The sequence below is a fragment of the Carassius gibelio genome, chromosome A10 (genome assembly GCF_023724105.1).
Source record: "Carassius gibelio isolate Cgi1373 ecotype wild population from Czech Republic chromosome A10, carGib1.2-hapl.c, whole genome shotgun sequence".
NCBI classification, from domain to species: Eukaryota; Metazoa; Chordata; class Actinopteri; order Cypriniformes; family Cyprinidae; genus Carassius; species Carassius gibelio.
This window is the reverse complement of record NC_068380.1, coordinates 1,943,095-1,963,401: the sequence shown is the minus strand read 5'-3', so window position 1 is coordinate 1,963,401 and position 20,307 is coordinate 1,943,095. Positions and strand designations below refer to the sequence as shown.

Below are 20,307 nucleotides of genomic sequence, written 5' to 3'. Positions count from 1 at the left end.
TGCAAATCAAACCTGTGCTTTGGTCAGGACATTCCTAGCTGCCAGTCTGGCCTCTAACGCTAACAGCAGGGTGCGAGTTTCCTGAAAAACGAGGGATGGAAATGAAGTGAGTGGATGGGGTGAGGTGGTTAGGACTGGCCCTGGAAGGCATTCAGGTTAAAGGCTTTGTTTAAGAACCGCTCCAGCTCCACAAGATGAGTTTTCTTGTTGCCTGAGGAAGGGGCAGTTCCAGGCTCTCGGCCGGCATACCTGAGAAGAACACGTAAATAGAAAACTTAAATGCACGTTTTCATTTAGCAGACGCTTTCATCCAAAGCGACTTACAATTGATGTCTAACATGTTTTATTATTACATGACTTACATGCATTAGCAATGCAAAGGATAATTGGGTACAAATACTGTTGCATGAATGCATAGCATCCAGCATCGTTTGGGCAGTTTAACTGTTCAGGACCAGTAAGGGACTCATGAACAACCGGCTGTGGATCATCCAGGTAACAACAAAGTATTGAGAATCAAGCATATGTAAACTTTTATATTGGGTCATTTTTGTAAATTCAACTATTATTTTCTCTTGTGGGCTATATGTGAATGTCTTTTATGTTAAATATCTTATTCTACGATCTTTTATTTTGGTAAAACAAATAACATTTTCCAGAATTGTTTGTCCTTTTTGACCACAACTGTATATATTTTTTTTCCATCACTATAATACAATGCAAATGTAAATTTCCTTGACACATGGCTTTGTTGTCTGCATGCCAAATATCATTCTTTTAATTTTGGAGAAAAATGTGACCTAGGTTTTGAGAGATTTTGTAAGATTCACTCTTCAGATGAATTTAAGGACACGAGTTACCATATGGGACGGGTGTTGTTGAACACCCTGCTGATGCGTGGCTTGATGAAGTCGTAGTAGCCTTGATTCTTATGCTCTTCCTGGCACCACAGCAGCTGAGCCTGGGGATACTTCTCTGCGTCTGCTTTCACCAGGTCAAATGGGAATGGAGAAAGCTGGACAAAAAAATATTTGAAGTCATCTAATACATCCTTGAACTATTTTAGGGATGCAGGCATTAAGTGAAAATTATAATGCTGTGTATAAATGGTCTATTTAATAAATATAATTATGAGAGTGTATGAAGGTACCTGCTCAATGCGGCTGATGGCCACTGTGTCTTCCAGGCCTCTGGTCTTTCGTTCTTTGGTGAGGTCATAATAAACTTTCCCTGTGCAGAAGATGAGACGCTTCATTTCAGCTGAACTCTGGAATCAGACGTCTGACGTGTGTGCCTAATCAAACCCAAAAACACCCAAAACATTTTGCAGAATGCTGTATGGGTGGGAAATTTACAAATGGACAAATCTGGCAACATGTCGTCAAAACTTGACTTGGCCTCTGGGTGACGTAGCAGTGATTTAGCTGTGAAGATAATGAGCTAGAGTAAATAGGAAAGAATAAAACTTCATGAAACCACAAGTTAGTTACAGACAGAGTCCCACAATGTTTGATCAATACATTTTCATGTATCAATTCAAAACAATGTGTAACCCATTTTGACTAAATCATTGAAAAAGCTACTTAAAAAAAACAATTTACTTCCAAATTGGACTTTGCAAGTAAGATTTACTCTAAACAAATGGAATCGCAATCAAATTAAATATTTTACAGCAAAAATACTCAAAGTTTCCATTGCAAATATACAATTTTCCATGATTAATCCATGCTTTCCAAAACTAAAACGTTTCAAATTCCCTGATACTTCCAGGTTTTTAAAGATGAGGGAAACCTGTAGAGATAATGAAAAGAGTGAAATGTCTTTTACAGGCTTTCTGAAGGGCTGAAGGATCTGCATCTGAAGAACATGGAAGTAGTTCGCAGGAGTGGAGCAGTTCACCACAATCCAGTTACAGTCATAAAGCTGTTGGACAGCAAAGTCCTCTGTGATTTTCTGTGTCAAACAAATGAATACTAGGACAAGAATAATATTCATAATTAATTTGATGTTTGGTTAAAATGTTCATGCTTAAAAGCCAGAGATTTACAGGGAAAATGTCAGGGTCATCATTGCACATCTGCAGGAATCTCTCTGGACGGACAGAGGAGTGCTCTGGACCCTGGAAAGATCACCAAGAAAGTACTGAAAAAGGGAACTGATGAAAAGATGCAAGGTTAGTGCCCCATGATCATTTTGCGTTTATATGAGCATATACTATCGCGTAGTGTAGCTTGTTTACCATGTACACAGTCTTGTACCTTTGACTTTTTTAGGTTTTCTCTTAATTTTTTCACTGCAAATGATGTTATATGCTTATGAGTTCAGCCGTAGCTGGTTATCCTCACACATGCTCTAAAACTCTTTAGATACGGATTTTTCCGAAAGTCAATGGGAGAAATGAATGGGAAATTTACTTCCGGCACCAGAGCTCTCTCGGGCTGTGGGCGGGACTGTGATGCTCTATTAAAGAAACACTGTCTATGGTAATCACTGTACCTTGTAACCACCACAGTAGCCTACTTAGGAAAGGTCTTATTCTGCAGTTTTGTTCCTAAAAGAAACGCACAAATACAGACAAATTAAAGATTAATATTTCAGCTTCTGGAAGTCTTCAGGTAAAATCATGGATCAGGACATAATTTTTTGTTTGTTTTACCCTTAAACTCTTAAAAATTAGGATTTTGTCCTTATATTTAGTACATGCCTTTGTGTATAACAGTACTGTGCAAAGAACTGTCTGCAATATGAATTTACACCAGTTTTCACTGCACACAAACCATTTTTAGTGACTCTGCGCTCAAAAGTACCTCACAGCTGTGAAATAAATTCACATGCTGCTTTCTCATCAGCTTTCAGAGGCAGCTGGTCATTCAAATAAACCCCCAACATTTGTTAGCAACATCTCCACGTCATCAGAAGAGCATTTTGTTTAGTATACAGCAGATATAAAAACCACAACATGGGTTTTGACAGTCTTTTTATTGATAATACTGATAACATCTTAATATATTTCCTATAGCACACAGGGAGAGAAAAAGAGGGAGAGCACATTGGAAGAACAGATATGAATATCAATAAGAATGAGGATAAACAAATTTCTAAATAATATTTTTTTTTTCAGAACTGAATAAAATCCACTTCATCTCATTTTAGATTATATACAAAAAAAACTTGCAAATTTGGAAGGCTAATGTTCAGAGAAATGTTGTCAGATTTAAGCAAAAGATTAGAAAAAACAGTGGGAAAAAATGTGAATACTACAAATAGTAATTGGTGTGATTTTGTAAGAGCAGCAACGCGTCAACACTAGAGAAACACAACACTGATTCACTCTTTCACATATGTGTAACACACTTAAAGACACTCAGACACACACCAGCTTCCCATTAGTGGCCTGATCAAACAATATCACTCATCACTTCAACTGTTTCAAGGTCACTCTTTTGGTGGTTATTATCTAAAAAAACAACAAAAAAAAAACATTTACGTTTCATTAACACAATTTGTTAGTGCATTAAGATTGTGTTTCTGTGTATAAGCAGAAAAGTGAGTAAATTCTTGGAAATCTTAAAATTATGCATTTTTATCTAGAACAGTGTGGTAAAGAGCGCCCCCTAAAGAAGAAGACAGCATTTGAGCGAAGCACACTGAAGGTTGTTGATTAAACGTCATTGAACACAGACATAATTCGAGGTCCCTTTTGTAGACTGGCAGCCAAAGCACGATCCATTCCGTAATAAAACACATGCATAATGTGACCTAGTGTGACATCGGCAAACACTGCGATTGACCCACACTAATAAACACATTGTTCATTATTTCACATTTTCGGTGGATTCAACCAACACTGCTCAAACAACAACAAATGCTATACAAAAGCATGCCATACAATCAGAATAGCTGTTTTACCATGACAGTCATCATCATCATTAGACAAAAATAGTTATATGCACTTACAAAGCTTAAAAATAGAATCACCAGCATTCAGTATAAAATACACAGAATGAAACAAAAAAAAAAGTCACCAAAATGTATTATTGTGAAGGTGTAGTTCATGCAAATAGCTTTCACCGTTAAGATAAGTTAACACTATGCAGCGGTAGTTTTTACAAGATATCTATATGTCGAGCGGTTTAATTTTCAATTATTGTCTGCAATTCTAAACACAAATAAAGGAATAACACCGGTTTGTCGACATGCGGACTGCCGTTTGCAGCGGATGTTGTATTTGCCATCATTTACAAAGTGTTTGAAACTCTCATTAAAGTGTACTACAAAAATACAAGTCACATTTCAGATTGAAATTAAAGGAACAGTTCACCTATAAATTACATTTTGTTGAAAACTGTCTCTTGCTCAGGCCTTCCAAGATGTAGATGAGTTTTTTCATCAGAACAGATTTAGAAAGGATTGGCTTTACATCACTTGCTCATTAATAGAGGCTCTGCAGTGAATGGGTGCCGTCAGAATGAGAGTCCAAAAACATCACAATAATCCACACCACTTCAGTCCATCGACATGGATGACTTGTGGATTATTGTGATGTTTTATTATCTGTTTGGACTCTCATTCTGACGGCACCCATTCACTGCAGAGGATCAATTGGTGAGCAATTGCTGTAATGTTACATTTCTCCAAATCTGTTCTGATGAAGAAACTCATCTACATCTTGGATGACCTGAGGGTGAGTACATTTTCCTGAAATCTTCATTTTGGGTGATCTATTCCTTTGAAAGCAACATAAAACACAACGAGTAGCCTCAACAAAGGTTGTGTGACTTCAGAAATGTTTTGACAGGATGTCAAAAACAAACAGTACCAGTTGTCAGGAAGTCCTCTAGTCAATCCACATAACACTGTCTTCCGGTTCTGCTAGACAGAAACACAACACTAACAAAAACATCCATACAGATCCACCAAAAATTCACACACTGTGTTATGGCTTTCAACACTTTAATATAGTGACTATGCTTTCACATTCAGGATATCAGTGCCATTGTATTGTAAAACCACACACGTACACGCGTACAAGCTAAAAAAAAAAAACTATGGCCAATACTGCCATAATTACACCACATAAATTATATATAAAAAGTTCCTGCATGTACAGAACAAAAAAAACAAAACAAAGAATGATAACTGTAGGTGCCTGAGTCGAGGTGAATCACAATGTTCTGTGACATGTTAAAATTCATAGGTTTATGATGACCGTGGGATCCAGAATGGCTTTTTAAATAAACACCTGGCCAGCGAACAGCTGTAAACTTCCTGCTGCTTTACAATAAAAGCCCTTAAAAAACAACATGCTGTACCCTCTCGAAACATCCTACTAGATTCCTAGAGAAAAAGAAGACTAGCTTCAGCAGACGTTCCTAGTCTCACAGACCACCAAAACTCAAATAAAACCAGATCAGCACTGACTGTCAATAAGAAGGACACATCAGCTGCTGGTCATCAAGGGCCAATACAGATACCGATTATGCTCTGATTAAGAGACAGACAGCTCCTTTTGAAGGAATTCAACTTGGCAAGCTGCAGATATACGAGGTGAATCTCAATGATGTGATGATGTCAGCTGCCTCTAAGAGATCTGATTGGTGACCTGATGATATGAACACTGATCACGGTGACAGAAAAACCGCTCGCCACCATATTCGTGTGCAGCTGCTTTTAGAGTGACTTCAGATTATTTGAACACCAAAAAAATACTTAAAATCCATGCTTAAAAAAAAAAAGTGTTTAAAAACAAAACATCAGTAATTTTACCATCAAATATACAATCTCAAGAACAACAGTAATACTTAGAAACCTGACGGAAGTAATAATCATATATAATCAATAGTAGTAACAATAACAATAAATACAGCAATAATAATGATATTTTTATTAAAACATGATCTACTGTATTTGGGAGTACCTGGGCACAGGGGGCATAAGGCCAGTGAAGATGAGCGCAAAGGCAATCGTGCGGGTTATTATAACTCTAGAAGGTAATCTGGAGTCTATGATTGCTCTCGATGATTAATATATGCAGTGCTGCTCTTGTGTTGGGAGGAAGTCTTGGCATAAAGACGTTCGGTAGCGTGCTGGGTGGAGTCGGAGGTGACGGGGGTTCTGGATGCCCAGCAGGTGGACAGATAACTGTGGGTTTGCATGCAGGAGAGGACGGCTGTGTCCAGCGTTGGAAGGCTGGAGGGTTTGGAGCCATTCTATCAGTCCGCCTTGTCACTCGCACCTAATGTATCTGTTGAAGGGCCACTCTGAAATACATAAAAAAGGAAATGCTGTGTTTAATCAGCTCACACTGGAGTGAGTGTTCTAAAAATACATAAATATATATTTTAAAACAAACTTAACTATTTAAATATAAACTTTTTATCAATTTGTATTGATTAAATTAACAATTATAATATAATGAATATGAATTTATTAAAATTATTTATTTTAATGAATATAAATTACCTTAAACAAGGAATTTGTTTTACAAAATATAAAATTTTAAATTGTATAAAATTATATACAATTTTAAATTGTATTTTAAATTGTATACATTTTTAAATTGTATTTTAAATTGTATAAAATTATATACAATTTTAAATTGTATTTTAAATTGTATACATTTTTAGATTGTATTTTAAATTGTATACATTTTTAAATTGTATTTTAAATTGTATACATTTTTAAATTGTATTTTAAATTTTATAAAATTATATAAAAAAATTTAATTGTATAAAATTATATACAATTTTTAAATTGTATAAAGTTATATACAATTTTACATTTTATAAAATTAAATAAAACTGTAAAATTATAATATTGTTCAAAACTTTGAGGACAGTAATTATTTTTTATGTTTTCGAGAGACCTTCTTAGTAGTATGGTTTTTATTAATATTTTTAATTAATTTTTATTTAATATTTTCTGTTTTATTTTAATTTAAGTTTTTTATTTATTTTAAGTTTTTTTTATATGTCTACAAAATTGTTTTTTTTATTAAAGTTTTAGTTATTTTAGTACATCAAGTTAACCTAAATGAAAATGAGAAATGTTGCCATGACAATAAGCAGAGATAAAATAAGTTTCATATTTTATTTCAGTTAATGTGCATTTTATTTCAGATAACAAAATTTCTTTTATGGTTTTCATTTCAGTTAACTGTAATTACCCAGAATGCATTTTGACACAAACCAAAACTCTACTGTAAAACACATTTGAATCCACACCAAAAGCTCCAGTGTGAAAACAAAAGCCAGAAGGTGCAGAAAATGGACAAATCCAAAGCGTCACCTTCACTGGAGAGGGGCAGCTGGTGCACCGGAGCAGTGGAAATGAACGTTCTGCCATTTGGAGTCCCGACGGTGCCACACGCGGGTCTCCTCCGACTGGCTGCTGCGCGGCAGGCCCTGCCCGTCCACAAACTGAGTGAGGCGGATGTAGGCGATGCAGGCGGCTTCTTCTCCGATCAGGTGCACGTGAGGGTTCAGGATGGTGGTGTGGATCGGCTTGCTGTTCTTAGAAAGCACTGAGGAGAAACACAAACACATGGAGAAAGATCCTGTGGATGGTGCCACTGATACTTCCTGTGATTTATAAGACACATGTATGATTTAAACCATGGTAGTCTTTCTGCTTCAACACACTTACAGTTCTCAAAGTAGAATCTATGGAAGTCCATTCCTTCAACCAGGTTCCCCAAAGCCTCGGGTTCAAAGGATGTCAGTCCAGGATCACAGATTTTCCTGTTACAGTGATCCCATTGTGTATTACTATTCAGGTAGCTGCTATAAACATGGACAATTAACTATTTTCATCTTAATCTCTGCCATGAGAATAGAGCTGACTGTAGAAGACAGTTTACACTAGTTCTTGTATTTGTACAATATAGTGTGTTTAGGGCCAAAGTGGTTTGTGTTTGCAAGAAAGCATAAGGTAACATACGCATAGGCGTCAAAGTCCCCATTATTGATGGCTTCTATCAGCTGCTCCGTGATCTTAATGATTTCCTGTTTGCGTGCTGTAAGAGAAAACATGAACACAGGTGAATACACACATACAGTTTATGCTAAGTAGTCCCACATTAGTTAAAACTTTGTTCTTTTTTTTCCACAAAAGAATTATGATTAAAAAAGATATTGTAATATTGTAATCTTTGTTAAAAGACATATGTACCCCATGAAATAAAATACATAAAATAAATACCACATAAAATCTGAATGTAACTATTGTGTCTAATAGTGGCTTAAAATGGTCCTAAAAATAAACAAAAACTAAAATAAAAATAAAATAAGCATAACTACCATAACTAATAGTCTTTGTGTGTTTTGTTAGCTAAAAAAAATATTTTATGCTACATTTATTTGATCAAAAATACAGTAAAACTGTAATATTTTGAAATATTACAATTTGAAATAACTGTTTTCTATTTTAATGCATTTAAAAAAGCAATTTTTCCCAGTGATCAAAGCGGAGTTTTCAGCATCATTACTCCAGTCTTCAGTGTCACATGACCCTTCAGAAATCATTCTGATATACTGATTTGCTGCTCAAGAAACATTTCTCTTTTTTATCAATGTTGAAAAATGTTGTGCTGCTTCATATATTTGTGGAAACATGATACAATAATTTTTTCAGGATTCAGCATCCTTGCTGAATAAAAGAATGAGTTTCTTAAAAACAATTCCTTACCATAAACCTTTTAGTACAAGTGCATGTTCCACCCCAACTTCCTGTCTCTACAGGAAATACATCAGCACAGGCAAGAAAATCGTACATTCACTGATTTTTTTAAACTATAAACTGATGAAGCCACAGCTAACTGTTCCTGTTTGTTGTACGTGACACGAACAGACAAATTTCTACCTTAACCCAGAGTTAACGCTCTGAAACACAGGCAGAGGTCAGAAAGGTCACGTCCTCCTGACTCCAGAGAGAGGTTTAACACAAACACACACCAGATCTGCTGTGGACTCACCTAGTTTCTCAGTCATGATCTTCAGTCTAGACTCTCATCCATTCCTCCTCAATACTCTGACTGAACTCTCTCTTCTGATGAAGTTTGCACGCTCACACAAGCACAGACTCCCAAAAACACTTTGCCTTCATCTAATCAACATCTCCAGTTTCCTCCTCCTCATCATCTTCTGTCTCTTCCTTGTTAACTGCATGGAGCTAGTTGAGCTATTCCTGGATCCTTAGATACGGCTTGCTTCTCGTTTCCTCCCTCCCTCTCTCTCTCTCGCTCTCTCCCTCCCTTCACAGCTTCCTGCTCCACTTTAGAGGAGCTTAGTGGCCCCGACACGTCCTTCGGTTTCTCCTTGTCAATCTGACACCTCAGGTCTGATCTAAAGTCTCTGACTGTGGCTTCAGCTTTGATAAACGTCCCACTTCCTCTAAGCAGATATGTATGGAAGTGCATCACAGTTCTGTCACAAACCAGACGCTGTAAATATTATTTCAGATGCATAAATCCTGTTTTTTTGTTTTGTTTAGGGAAAACTGCCTCCTGCTACTTCCGTATGTCATATAGGCCTAATAGGAATGCAGCTGCAGACTGTTAAGGCACGTTATACTCATGGGGATGTTATTTTTCATTTTTACCATTAAAGAGGTCATGAACCGAGAAATCAAAATCCCCTTGATCTTGTGACATACAAGAGGTCATTGTACTATAAAAACATCCTGTACGTTTCAGAACTTAAAACTTACAGCTTTTGTGACACTTTATAACATGAAGTGACTAAACCCCGCCTCCGCAGTAGTAGTTCAACACCTGCTTCTACATCACTGCACGTTAAGCTCCGCCCACTGATTTGCATATGTAGTTGGTTAATAGCACAAGAGAAAAACACAGGTCTACACAGAACCCAAACGATTAAGATGGCTCTGAAGAAAACTAGACGCTGTGCAGTGCCAAGTTGTGCATTGCATTCTTTCTGATACTAGGAAAGAGTGGATGAACTATGGACTTGACCGTATGCTAAAAGCACACACACTATCTATTAACCCACCATGAGAGACAGAGATGGACAACATGTGAAGAGATGAAAACGCAGCTACAGCAGACAAATAACAAGATGCATGGGGCAGTGGTGTCTGATAGAACAGGATATACATCAATAACAAGGATCAACATTCAACACTTGGGCCAACAGACGGTACATAAACAGGGTCCTACATTTAAAATGGAGTGCTGTACATCATGTAGATTCACTTTATAATTTTATCAGTGGCCTAGAAAAAACGGTTTTAATAGACATGGAGGGGGTCGGCTCATGGGGCCTGACATATTAATATCATACAGCTTAATATATCACATGACTACCTGAATACTACTCACTATGTCTTAATAACTCCCCTGTTACTGGAAGCTAAGTGAACAGCATAATACAATTTAATATAACATTAATTAATTAATAGTTAATATTATTAAATATGAAACTAAATTATTATGCTAAATTATTAAGCTAATTCGTTAATAATTATCAAATTAATAGTTTATTAGAATAAACTAAATGATTAACATTAAATTAAAAAATAAAATATTAAATTAGTTATAAAATCAATTAAAATATATTATAAATATCAGTATTGTTAAATTAAGTTAACTTTAACATTTTAAAATAAATACAAAAAAAACAATTTTACAAATTTGAAATAATTCAATTAAAACATATCATTAATATATTAACATTAAAATTTTTTACAAACTTACCACATTTCAACAAATTATTTTAAGTCATTATTTAATAAAGTTACTTAGATACTTTAGTATTAAGTTAATAATTAAAATGTACTGTTATTAATAGTTATTAAAATTTATAACTCATTTAATTAAAATGAATCATTAATATTATTATTAATTAATAAATGACTGAAATTAATAATTCATTTTCAAAAAGGAGTTACTTTAAATGACAAAAACAATAACATTACAGAATGTGCTAGCCAAAAACATTCACAGCCCCAGTGCATGAGGGTCTGTGCTTAGGTCTGCAGGGGGCGCTATACTCACTCTGCATGATGGGGGTCTGTGGAGGGGATTGTGCTGAGTGGGCTGCTGCTTCACTATCAGGCAATGCCGGGGGTCCCGAGACCTTACGGGCGCAGCCCAGGATGTCAGTCAGCTTGGTGGCTGTTTACACACGAGGGTGAGGATGAGGATGAGGGGGGTAATGATGACTGGTGATGTGTGCAAGATGACAGAGATTCATCTAAACTTATGCATCTCAGAGTGATGTGTGCATTCCTAGGTGACCAGCGCACACAACAACAGCAGAGAGTTAATCAGTAAGAGAAAGTAGGGTTCATTGAAGGTCTTTTTTTGATTAGCCAAGACCATTTCCTGCTAGGCTTCTGGAAAACCATGCTTTCATTGCACTTTAATTGACTTCTCAGTTAAAGAAATACTTCAGTAATTTATCCACACTTATTAGTGGTTAAAGAACAAGTTCACCCAAAAGTAAAAATTCTTCATTTACACACCGTCATGTCATTCTCGGAGTCAATTCTTTTCTGCTGTTTCGGTTCCCATCGACTTCCACTGTATTTTTTGTTCAGAAAATGAACCAAAACTGTGTGGTCACCAGCATTCTTCAAAATATCTTCTTTTGCATCATACAAAAAGGTTAATTTCTCATATCCCAGTGTTATTTTATGAGATTATGAGATGGAATTTAACCCAGTACAAAAAGTAAATCTGAACCAAAAATATTGAATGGTTACCCACATTCTTCAAAATATTCTTCATCTTCCACAGAAGAAAGAAAATCATAATGGTTTGGAATGACATTCAGCAAATGACTGAACTTTCATTTTGGGGTGAACTATCCATTAAGTAATATTGACAGCAGACATTTGATATAGGTATTGCAGTCCAAAATCTAAATATTGGAGAGTAGCCAAATCAACCCATATTTTCACATCTACAAGTCACCTCAAGAAAAGTACAACTCAAGGGAAGCTGGTTATTTGTTTATGGATTTAGGGCTAAACAATGCAGTTCAAACCAGCCAGGCCAAACCAAACGAGTGCAGACCAGACTTACAGAAGATGGCAGGGACGGAGCCCGGAGGTGATTGGCTGACTTCAGAGGGGGCTTTAACTGAACTGCTATTTAGGCTTTTCTCTATTGAGTGGGAAGAAAAAGATGGGAAGAGACTGGAAAGATGAGACTGAGAAAGGAGGACATGCAAAGATGGAACATGGCACAGTATTTAACCTATTATTGAGGCTGAGAGATTTACATGGAAGGGTGGCAAATCGTCCCGCCCACTTCTGTCACTTCAGAGCACGACACTTCCACACAGCCAAAAAACTGCAAGTTGAACCTACATTTAACCATGTGAATAAAACACACACAAGCAGAGCCCACTTCTCTTACATTTCTAGTGTTCCTACCGATAAAAATACACTGAAGGTGTCCTGAAACACGCGTCCCAGAAGAGCGCACAATGAAACCAACACTTCTTAAGTCAAAATGCCACACCAATGTCACAAAAGTAGCACACACAAATTACATTTCAGTTCAATGAAATGCATTAGATTTTTTTTGTACATGTATAGTTTAGGCTTCAAAAACTGATAGATCAATTTAATGCCTCCTTGCTAAATAAACAGATTTTTTTTTTTTTTATCTAACTGCAATTTAACTTTTGAGCAATACAGTATTTCTGAGTGACACAGTATGTTGAAGAAGAAAAATGCACTTGATTTTATCTATCAGAAATTGACAGGATTGTGAAAAGTGTCCTTATAGGGCTTTGGGTCATGTCTTCAGAACTGGAAAGTCCTTGGTAAAATCACCACAGATCATAGTTTAAAAATAAATGAATAACAAATTGCAACAAAAACAGACGCCGCTCACCTTTGACATCTTCATCTTCAATGGTGGTGTGGCTGCTGTCTGAAGATTCCTGCAAGACGGACAAAAGCAATCATTGTCTGACCTCACACTTTCACTTACACACACACACACACCAAAAAAACATTTATTCAACAAACAGCGACTAACTCCAATAAAGCACGACCAGTACTACCACTGAGACAGATGGGATAATCATCTCCACAAATGAAGTCATACATTCTCCACTTCTCGTGACTGACACTTAAAACAGTAGTGTAGACGCTCGTGGGCTCTAGATCAATCCTGACAGTACGAGAAGGTTTAATCTCGGGCTCAGCCACCTGGTGAGGCTAGAACACAGCCATTCAATGAAACCCAGCATCTCCACCTCTCTTTCCCAGATGGCAGCAATGAGAACACAGCCGTCTGCACCCTCCCCTCTGCATATGCATGTAACCACCCCCACACACACACACACAGAGGAACTTAATAGCTTGCATTTTGCTTTTGAAGTATTACAAATGCAAATGACTGAGCCCTCGTCTGCTCGTGTTTCTCTCTACAGGTTCCCGTGGGCGAGTTATCAGCCCACCACAGGCACCTCGAGGGTCTGAGCCGCAGACAAACGGACTGTCAGACATCAGCCAGCTGTGGCCATGCATACGGCCAGAGAGGGAGAGGAGCATTATGGAGGCAGGATAGGAAAATTTTTGGTAAAAGTGAGAAAGTCAGATTGGATGATTTCAAACAGTGGTCTTTAATAATGCAGAAATAAATAACAGTATGAAATATATGTTTAAAAATGTCTTAATTTCAGTTCAAGTTTTAGAAATTTAGGAGTGTTTCTATAATTTAACAGGCTTTTTTCGTGATTGATATTTTGGTCTAATGATTAAATTAAAATGAGAAGCACTGTTTTGACTACTCACTGAATGCATAAAAGTCCTAGTTTACACTACTGTTTAAAAGTTTGAGGTCAGGAAGCAAAAAGTGTCACAGATTTCACAAAAAAAATTATGCATTGCAACTGTTTTCAACATTGACAATAATAAGGAAAACAGCATATCAGAATGATTTCTGAAGGATCATGTGACACTGGAGATTAGAGTAATGATGCTGAAAATTCAGCTGTGCAGCACAGAAATAAATTCTATTTTAAAACATACTAAATAGAAAAAAGTTATTATTTTAAATTGTAAAAATATTTCATTATTATACCATTTTTACTGTATATTTTGTGTGTTTTTATATTTTTACCACAGCTTTATTAAGCATGATACTTAAAAAAAAAAAAAAAAAAAACTAAAAACTCTTACCAACCTAAAACTTTTCAAAAGCAGTGCAATTTTTTTCTTGTTGACTAAACGGTTTAATTTTGCAAATATGTCATATTACTGAAGTAAAATGCTCTTGTATTGAAATTCAACTAATTTCTGCATGTGTGTATTGACTAACAAGGGTCAAAAGAGCACTGTGTCATTATTCTCCCTGAAACAATTAACACTGAACACTGTACATCACACACTTTCCCATCCTAATGCGACTTCACGCTCACTCACGATCCCAAAACAACATCCTCGCTCGCACCACAGAATCAAGAGACTGGCAGCTGATGACAGAAGCACAGAAAGGAGGAGAGAAAAGTGAAGGATGAAGGAGAAGAGGATGCGGAGAGAGGTGCAGAAGGATGTACCTTGATCCCATCCACTGGGTTATGGATTACAGTGGTCTGAGGCTCCTAAAGAGAAAGAGAGAGAAGAGAAAGAGAAAACAGCAAGATAGAGAGGAAAAAACAGGAGCAAAATGAGATGAAGGTGAGAGGTGGCAAGAATAAAACAAGAGTTAGCAAAAAAAGACAAAGGATGGATAGAGAGCAGTCACAGCTCGAGAGAGAGAGAGAGAGAAAGAGAGGAAGTCACTCTGGTTAAAAGCAGAGGACAGCCGAAGGTCAAAGCCCAACATCTAAAGCCAGTCCTGAGATGTGAACGCATCTAATCCTAGATCCTAACACGGCAAATCTACAACTTCTTAAAGAACTTCTGAATATTAGGTACTTTCATTTAAAAACAAAATGCATAGAAATCACAACGATATTGTCTGAGGGTAAGATAAGCTTAAAGGAGTGTGAAATGTGCGCAACAAAATATGATTATCTCTATCAAAATATTAAAATAGTTCTGTGTTAAGATGTGTTAACACAACAATGTTCAAGAGAAGTTTTGATCTTTAAATTACATAAAATGTTGAAAACCTGCAGCTGAACCATCCAAAAGGGTCCAAAAATGGGAATCATAAAGGAACTTTTTGAGTTAAAATGTAAATAATTCTAAATAAAAATAAAACATACTAAAAAAAGATATAAAATCATCATGTGACTATTAACTTATTTCAGAGAACTGTGAACTTTTTAAAGTTTTGTTTAATTATAGAAATATTAACTTTATTCTCAGTTTATATATCAACTTAATATTTTAGATCCGCTGACAAATAGTTTGGGAATCCCTAAATTAAATTAAATTAAATTAAATTAAATTAAATTAAATTAAATTAAATTAAATTAAATTAAATTAAATTAAATTAAATTAAATTAAATTAAATTAAATTTCATTTTTTCAATCTAATGCAATGACATGTCATTTAAATGTGACTCCAAAATGCTTTTTGGATCACTGTATCTATCAAAATAGTTATTTCAAACTATTTTTAACTAACTATAAGAAATCTGGGTTTTATTAGATGATATTGTACTGGTTTACATCAGACAATATTAATTACAATTACAGAAATAATACAAATAAATAATGTCTGTACATCAGGTTTTACACCATTAGGTTATAAAAAAAAGCAGTAATGCAGAGAGACGTACACACAAAAACATACATTTAATGAAACATTATGACGGTCATAATGAGATTCAAAAATAGTTTAAACACATAGAGCCAACATCTAAGTCTGGTTGGTCTGCCGTTGATGTTCATGCACAATGTTCATGCACACACTCAGCACACATCTGCGTGAAAACATGAAACTAACTGAAGCTCAAACCATCAGAATTCTTCAAATCTGGATTATAAAAATGATCCACCGTAACACTGACATTGTTTCGATGGCAGATGAAGATGCGATTGGATTCAAGTCACTGACAGACACACAGCGTCTAGGACAGGTGGCCTGAGACGAGGCAGACGCTGACACAGACAGACATGTGTGAGACAGGAGAAGGAAGCCAAAGCGACAGACGAGTCGGACGAGAAGACTGAGCGAGAGAGAACAGAGAGGAACAAGGAGGTAAATACCAGAGCAGGAGAAGAGACGTTTCCTTTGGGACTGGTGACTATGCTGTTTTTCACACTGTTTGACTGTGGCTGTGCAGAACACAAAACAGTGTTAAAGGATGTCAGCGGGTGTTTCAGGGCGAGAGAAGAGAGAAATACAGAGAGAGAGCAGCTGACAACGTGTTTGGCAGTGAGAGAGGACTGCGTTTCATCTGAACACACAACAGTTCAAAATTATGAAGCAATAAAACAATAAATTAGACATTTTTAGAAAATAATGCTTATAGTCGGGAGTGTTCAAATTATTTGCCATTTTGCCAATTATTTCATGACATCTTAGCAAATATCCAGATCTAATTCAGATTAGAAAGATTAGAAGACCGACCAAAAGATAGATTAAACAATAGATAGACTTAAAAATAATTTTAAATATTGTTAAGTAACTGATTCATTAATTATTAATTTGAATAATAAACCGATAGAACAATAGATGGAACGACAGACCAACAGGATACCTTAGTTTCTGTTTTTGTACTTCACATAATTTTCAATTCAATTTCAATTTCATTTTGTGATTATCATTAGATTATCATCAAAAATGATATGATGTAAAAAAAAAAAAAAATTACCAATGTGTACAAATACTTTATTTATATTGCACTGCATTACAGTATTGATACATTTTTTTTTAAATTTCTTAAGACAATATAACTTTGTGTGTGTGTGTGTGTGTGTGTGTGGCCCGACAATATTTTAAAAACTGTGTGAGGTTCACTCTTTTAACATAAAATAATTATTTATTGCATTGCACTGCTGGAAAATCCACTTAAACCAAGTGTCTGAAAGCTGGTTTCACATGGTTTCTAAGTGGTCCAAGCTGCTCATTTGCTCATCCAAATGCTTACAACAAAGTTGACTTGGCAAACTGTGTTCATAAAGCTAGTTAAAGCTAGTAGATCAGCCTGGACCTGCAAATAAAACCAGCATTTCCATCTTAAAATGCTGTTTTCCCCCCCAGCAGGCAGAATAAAAGGAAACAAAATAAAAATGCAAACAGAAGTAACCAAACAGTTCAGAAAACCTGTTTTTTTAGAGAATGTTGCAGTAGGAAAGCACAACTAGAGGAGAGTCCTTATGGATCTAGAATTGAGTTCATTCACAGACAACAGCAGACAGACACACAGACACAAGGAAGCAACAACGAAAAGACCCACACACAGTCTAAAACCAACACAACAACAGTCAACACTGACTCACTACAACCCTACAATAACGTCAACCCAAAAACACTCCGACCCTCGCCTGCGTCTGAGGAGTCATTTAGTGCCATCTGACCCTTTAAATCAACCGCTCGACATTTGAGCCAGAGAAGAATCAATACAGATCATTACAGAGGAAGATTGGATTTATGCATTAAAGGACATAAAAGCCCAACAGGATGAGCAAATGCACGAATGGATAAACAAGAGTGCGATGAGAAGGGGACGGAGGGATAAAGAGATTAGAAATGAATATCATTCTCACCATGTACTGAACGGTGGAGCTGGACTTCCGTTTCTGGGTGGAAAGGGGGCGATGGAGGGATGGGATGAGAGAGTTACAATACATGTTATGATGAACATTAAACACAGAATGGCACAGATGTATGAGAGGCAGGAAGGTTGAGAGAAGGAGCGCGTGTGGGTTTTTGGGAAGAAAGTGAGTTCGTCTGGAGGATAAAAGAGTTTTGATGTGGTTTAATTTACAGAACAGTCCTTAAGTTCTGACAGATAGATAGATAAATAGATGCTAGATTAATTTCTTTAAATTACAATTCAGTAAATCCTCTTCCTGTCATTCCATTTCTACTTCCTGTCCCTTTATTCATCTGTTGTTTCTTTCGCCCTGAGCATGTGTTTGTATGTGTCTGTAAGAGTTAAATCACACTCATCCAGGCATCCCCTCACAATTCCTCCTGCTGTGATGCTCTTCATCACACTCCAGCACGAAAGGCAGGAGAGAGAGAATACCAGAGCGTGGAAAAAAGCGGGAAACATCAGAATGAAGGAGTGTGGCGAGCCAGTTGCTAAGCAATGAGTGAGGCACAGTGGAAGTGTCTATTTCCGTCTCTTGGCTCCCTGGGTTCAAACCGCCAGCTATTTTTGGAGCGAGAGCTACATTCTCTCCCACCGCTGCACTCACACTCGGGATCGGGATGATGTAGTGGATCCAGGAGCGAGGCGTGGGTGGAGGAATCATGGAATGATTGGCGATGAGAGACAGAAAGTGTCTCATTAGTGCGGCTGACAATCACAGGGCCGATGAAACATCACACCTGCCCGAGCGGCTAATGAGAGTGGCAGAAAAAATGAACGATTCCCACCACAGGTGCAGTTCTGAGTGAACTTGTGGAGGAGATCCTCTCAGCGGCTAACAGGAAGTGAACTCAGCTGAGGAAGAGAACACAGTCTGACTGAAATGATGATGTGGGCGGCGTGCATGCTGATTCAGACTCAACCGCAGTCAGATACGGAGAGAAAAGACGATATGAATGCATATTGGTCACTACACTACGGATCAAAACTCTGGGGTCAATAAAACATTTTTTTCTTTTTTTAAAGAAATACATACTTCTACTCAGCAGAAAGGCACTAAACTGATCAAAAGTGACAGTAATGCATTTATAATGTTACAAAATATTTATATTTCAAATAAATTATTTCAGTTAGTGGCCAAGGCAACATTTTAAATTTGAATTCAATTTAAATTGATGTATTAAAATAAACTGGAACAATTATTATTAATAAATAAAAATGATGTGTGTGTGTGTATGTATGTATATATATATATATATATATATATATAAAACAAAAAATTACAAAAATGCAACAAAATTACAACAATTTTAACAAAAATTAAAACGGAAAATAAAAACATAATTCAAAATATTAATAAAAACTATAATAGTATCTCAATGGTACTTAACATATTCATAGGAGATGTTTTTCAAAAACATTAAACATCAAACACCCCAAACTTCTGAAAAGTAGGGTATATGCCAATATTAGTGTTTTTGTGCAGTTCCATACTGGAAGCATATCATATCAGATTTGTTCAATATTTCTATGATGGGACAAAAGTACTAAAACTTCTACTCTACATATAACGTGTTCATTTCTGACATCTAGTCTAAAGAGACAGTGCACCTAAACATTTTAATTGACGGCTAGAAAGAGAAGGCTGTGAAGCGGGAGCACTCTATGTACAAATTTAAAGCATTGTCTTTGACTTGAAAACATCCTCATTTATTCAGGAATTAATGTTTGTTATTAATGTTTTTCCTTGGAGTGCTTTTTAGCGTCGATCTCATGAAAAACCTGCACGCTAAAAGATTACTTAACGTATGATTAATACTCAGAGTGGAGGGGATTATTCTCTAGATTAGACTCCATATCCAATCCCTAATAGAGAGCAGTCACAGTTTCATTTCTAACTCTGCGGTGCAACAGAGGTGAAAGCCGACCTTTTTACTCTGTCTGAGAGGATTATGCGTTATCAGAACAAATGAACCTGCAAGTGCACTCTCTCTAACAGCTCATTACGGGTCAGAGGTCAACATCTGTGCGCGTTCACCTGATGCTGCGTGGTGCACACCGGGCGAAACCAACTGGAATGCTCTGAATGCAATGACTGAGGCACTATGGGTAAACTATATAGAGATAATCAGATAAGATGCAGATCAGAAATTAAAGAAAGATCAAGGTTGAGCGCAGAAGCTTATACTAGGGCTGGGCGGTATGACGCAGTATGAGTGAACTAGTAAAGATTTTGCTAAACTGTGGTGCAATTTGTTAAAAATCTGACGTATGTAATTGTAGGTTGTTAAAGGTTGCAACCAGAGATTTTATTGTTTCAAGCTAGTTTCAGTTTTGAATGTGAAAAACAAATGCCTTGGCATGAAAAACATGAAGTGCTGAAGTTACTAAAACGTAAACTGAAATAAAACTAAAATAGAAGCAAAAATATTTTTTTAAGAAAAAGTAATATTGAATAAAAATTAGAAATTAAACGTAATTTTAAATTTCTAAAACTAAACATAGCTGAAACATCAGAAAACTATTAAATTAAAATTTGAAAATTAAAAATAAGTGAAAGTACTAAAGTGTAAAAAACACTAAATATAAACATTTAGAAAAGATCAAAACAAATGAA

At 36.2% G+C, this 20,307-nt stretch overlaps 1 protein-coding gene and 1 pseudogene across 50 annotated transcripts in view; both read right to left on the bottom strand.

Annotated features, from left to right (window-relative positions):
- Positions 1 to 128: 128 nt before the first annotated feature.
- On the bottom strand, positions 129 to 6,208 carry LOC128020597 (2-oxoglutarate dehydrogenase complex component E1-like; annotated as a pseudogene).
- Positions 2,961 to 20,307, bottom strand: part of LOC128020784 (calcium/calmodulin-dependent protein kinase type II subunit beta) — a 100,741-nt gene continuing 83,394 nt past the window's right edge. For 6 of the 50 annotated variants that reach the window (XM_052607452.1, XM_052607461.1, XM_052607451.1 and 3 more), the window contains 10 exons: positions 17,641 to 17,673; positions 16,138 to 16,206; positions 14,535 to 14,579; positions 12,863 to 12,911; positions 12,044 to 12,124; positions 11,012 to 11,131; positions 7,939 to 8,014; positions 7,645 to 7,739; positions 7,288 to 7,522; positions 2,961 to 6,260 (listed from right to left, as the gene is read on the bottom strand). In XM_052607452.1, the coding sequence (XP_052463412.1) occupies positions 7,290 to 7,522; positions 7,645 to 7,739; positions 7,939 to 8,014; positions 11,012 to 11,131; positions 12,044 to 12,124; positions 12,863 to 12,911; positions 14,535 to 14,579; positions 16,138 to 16,206; positions 17,641 to 17,673 (801 nt within the window). In that variant the 3' untranslated portion in view covers positions 2,961 to 6,260; positions 7,288 to 7,289. The remainder of the gene's footprint in view (positions 6,261 to 7,287; positions 7,523 to 7,644; positions 7,740 to 7,938; positions 8,015 to 11,011; positions 11,132 to 12,043; positions 12,125 to 12,862; positions 12,912 to 14,534; positions 14,580 to 16,137; positions 16,207 to 17,640; positions 17,674 to 20,307) is intronic. The other 44 variants (XM_052607483.1, XM_052607494.1, XM_052607482.1 and 41 more) reach the window with 16 other exon arrangements.